Source organism: Nannospalax galili, unplaced genomic scaffold, assembly GCF_000622305.1.
Source record: "Nannospalax galili isolate Female #2095 unplaced genomic scaffold, S.galili_v1.0 scaffold208, whole genome shotgun sequence".
Taxonomy (NCBI): domain Eukaryota; kingdom Metazoa; phylum Chordata; class Mammalia; order Rodentia; family Spalacidae; genus Nannospalax; species Nannospalax galili.
Window position 1 is genome coordinate 1,610,399 of NW_008357998.1, and position 3,487 is coordinate 1,613,885.

A 3,487-nucleotide genomic window follows, 5' to 3' on the forward strand; every position below is an offset into this window, starting at 1 on the left:
AAATAAAATTTAAAAAAGAAATACAGCTATAGCCACCCAGGCTCCCCCTGGAGGTCATATGGGAGTATCTGTGCATTCTTCTCACAAATAGTTACTCTACATCCTGAATGCTTGAGAGAGAGTGGAGCTAATGCTCATGTGCAGCATGATTACCTGAGATCAACTAGTCTTACCCATTGGCACACTGTGTTAACATCTTTCTGTAAGCATTAGCTAGTAGAAAAAAAGTCTCCCTCATTCATAAGTTTGAACCCGAGATACAAAATATGCGTACTAGTTTCAACATGAGATAATCATGGTTTCAATGTCAGCTCTCAGACCTCACTGCATCTGAGACTCTAGGATGACAACCCCAATGATGCTATTGACTCAGGCTGTATTTTCTTGACATTTTTATCCCTAAGTGTACCCACACTGATAACTCTTCCTGACTGGTATATTTAACTGCTTGTCACCTCCATTGGGAAATCTAATAGACACCTCCTACCCAGTGCATCCACTTGTTTTGTTTTGTATTGTTTGAGACAACTTCTCATGGAGCCCAGGCTGACCCTGAACTCTTTATATAGCTGAGCGTAACCTTGAATTCCTGATTGTCCTGCCTCTAGCTCCCAAGTGCTAGGACCATGGCATCTGGCTTTCCATTGGAGCTCTTGATCCCTCATTACCATGCCACAGTGACAAACTTGCCCCTCCCATATTCTTCCTAATTTTATCAATAGCGGTCCCTCTTACTCACTTGCTCAGAGCAAAAATACTGGTGACACCGAGTCCTCTTTTTCTCACACAGCTTCTTCTACCAGCAACTTCTCGCCGACCCTGTCTTCAAAATACATTCAAGATGCAACACTTTTCCTCCACTTTGGCTGTCACCGGTTTATTCCAAGCTAACCTGCGTTAGTAATAGCTTTCAAACTGTTCTCCTTGTCTCTTTCTATTCTTGTCCTCCACACCAAAATCTAGAGAACCCATTAAATGAGAGACAGCTATCATTCCTTACTCGAAATCCTCCAAAGCTATCCCACCCTACAAGGAAATGAACGTCCTTAGTAGAGCCTCCAAGCCCATGCCTGATATGACTTCCTCTCACATTACCCCATATCCATCCTACTCCTGCAATACTACAATACATTCTACTCTGCAATAACTGCATGGGCCTCCTTGTTACTTAAGAATGATCCTCCTCAGGGGATAGGAGAGATGTCTTAGTGGTTAAGAGCACTGGCTGCGCTTGTAGAGGACCCGGGTTCAAATCCCAGCACCCACATGGTGGTTAATGATCCATGACTCCAGTTCCAGGGGATCCAGCATCTTCTTCTGACCTATGCATGCACTGCATGCCATGGGTGCACTTATACACATGCAGGCAATCTACTCACACACATAAAAAAATAATAAAATATTTTTTAAAAAGAATGATCCTGCTTGGACGGTCCTTCTTTGTTTTTCCCCTAACCAGAAACCATAAATTGCGTGTCTCACTTTCTCCCTGGGGGCTGTTGTGACCACGCCATCAGCAACAGCACCATTTTGTGTGATCTCCCAGAGAAAGTGTAAGCTTCACAAAGCCAGGGATGGTTTCCTTCAGTCCTGCTCTCAAGAATGCCAGGCACATAGCAAGAACATAATAAATAGGTGTTGGCTGGCAGGATGAATGATGGTCAGAGGTCAAGGAAGGCTGTGTCTCATGTGCAGCAGCAACTGGGAAGCACGAAAGATGCCGTAACACCTACGTCTGCTTTCCTGACCCTTTCCAGGTCTGCATTAGAAAGTTGCTGAATCTGAGGTTGTGAAAGTAGATAAAGAGAGCTGTGAACATAATGAAAGTATTTTAAAATTGGATTATGGTGACTATTACCTGACTGTATATATTTACTGAAAATTATCAAATCATAGTCTTATAATGAATGATTTCAAAGGTGGGTAAATTATAACTCTGTAACAAGAAGAAGAAAGATATGGGGGGAGAAAAGAAGAAAAGAAGGACTCAGAATTAAGCGTGTCCAGACCTGAACATGGACATCCATTCTTTTCCCCAAGATCATTTAGCAAGGACTAAATCTCAGAGCTGGCTAAATTATGGAGGCATAACTAGCTTTCTGCTTTCCCTCATTTCTACCCAACAGGCATAAACGTCACTGTGAATGCGGCTTTCATCTACTCCGACGGTCTGATTCATAGCTCAGGGGACTGCCGAAGTAGCACATGTGAAGGCCTTGACTTACTCAGGGAAATTACAGTAAGTGTCTGCTTTTTCAGGTGTAGTCCATGACCTCTCCGTCTGGGATGATCACAGTGTGCAGTGTAGGTATGTGCTCATGAAGGGCCTTGCCCCTCATCTGTAGAAATGCAGCTGTGTGACCTGAAAGCTGACACACTTCCCCAGGGACAACTGCCCCCCCCCGCCAGAAACCCACTATATACCATCTGTACACAGTCGTACAGGGGGGATTTTTTATTTTACATTGACTTTAAAACTTTTAATTTTTTATTTATTAATTTTTAAATTTTGTGTATGAGCATATTGGCCACATGTATATAAGTACACCCATGTCATACAATGCCTGCAGCGGTCAGAAGATGGTGTCAGATCCCCTGGGTCTCTCTTTATCTCACCATGTGGGTGGTGGGAATGGACCCCGGGTCCTCTGCAAGAGCAGCCAGTGCTCTTAACCACTGAGCCATCTCTCTAGCCCCAAACTTTTAAGATTTTTGGTTTTATTATTTTTAGTGTACTTTAATTAATTAATTAATGATTATAATGTATGACTTAAATACCCTACGCTCACCAATAGTCAGGTTACCTGACAAAAAAATTGAAAAAAACAAGGAAACTATCATAGTTAAAAGACATCATCGATCAAATGGATCTAACAGACAAGGACAGAACATTCCATCCTAACAGTACAGAATGTATTCTTCTCAGCAGCCCATGAAACTTTCTCTAAAATAGATCCTGTATTAGTATACAAAGTTAACTCTCAACAAATATAGGAGATAGAAGTTTGGAACAACTTCCTGTATTCTATCTGAATACTAGAAACCAACAACAAGAGAAACTACGGAAGAGACAAACTCATGGAGATTGAACAGCACAGTGCTGAATGATGAATGAGTCACAGGCAAAATCAAGGAGGAAGTAGAAAAGTTCCTAAAGTCAAATGAAAATTAAAATACAACATACTGTCAGGCGTGGTGGTACACGCCTTTAATCTCAGCACTCGGGAGGCAGAGGCAAGCGGATCTCTGTGAGTTCAAGGCCAGCCTGATCTCCATAGCAAGTTCCAGGCCAGCTGTGGCTACAGTGAGACCCTATCTCAAAAAGACCAATAAATAAATAAATAAATAAATAAATAAATAAACAAATAAATAAATGAATAAATAATACAACATACCAAAACCAATGAGATATAATGAACACATTCGTAAGAGGAAAGTTCATAGCTGTAAATGACTACATTAAAAAAAAAAATCAGTGACATTACAA

General features: G+C 41.4%; 1 protein-coding gene across 1 annotated transcript in view; it reads left to right on the forward strand.

The window, feature by feature from the left end:
- Positions 1–3,487, forward strand: part of Gucy2c (guanylate cyclase 2C) — a 112,361-nt gene that overhangs the window by 27,073 nt on the left and 81,801 nt on the right. Inside the window, exon 3 of the mRNA XM_029557656.1 lies at positions 2,127–2,239. Coding sequence (XP_029413516.1) covers positions 2,127–2,239 — 113 coding nt within the window. The remainder of the gene's footprint in view (positions 1–2,126; positions 2,240–3,487) is intronic.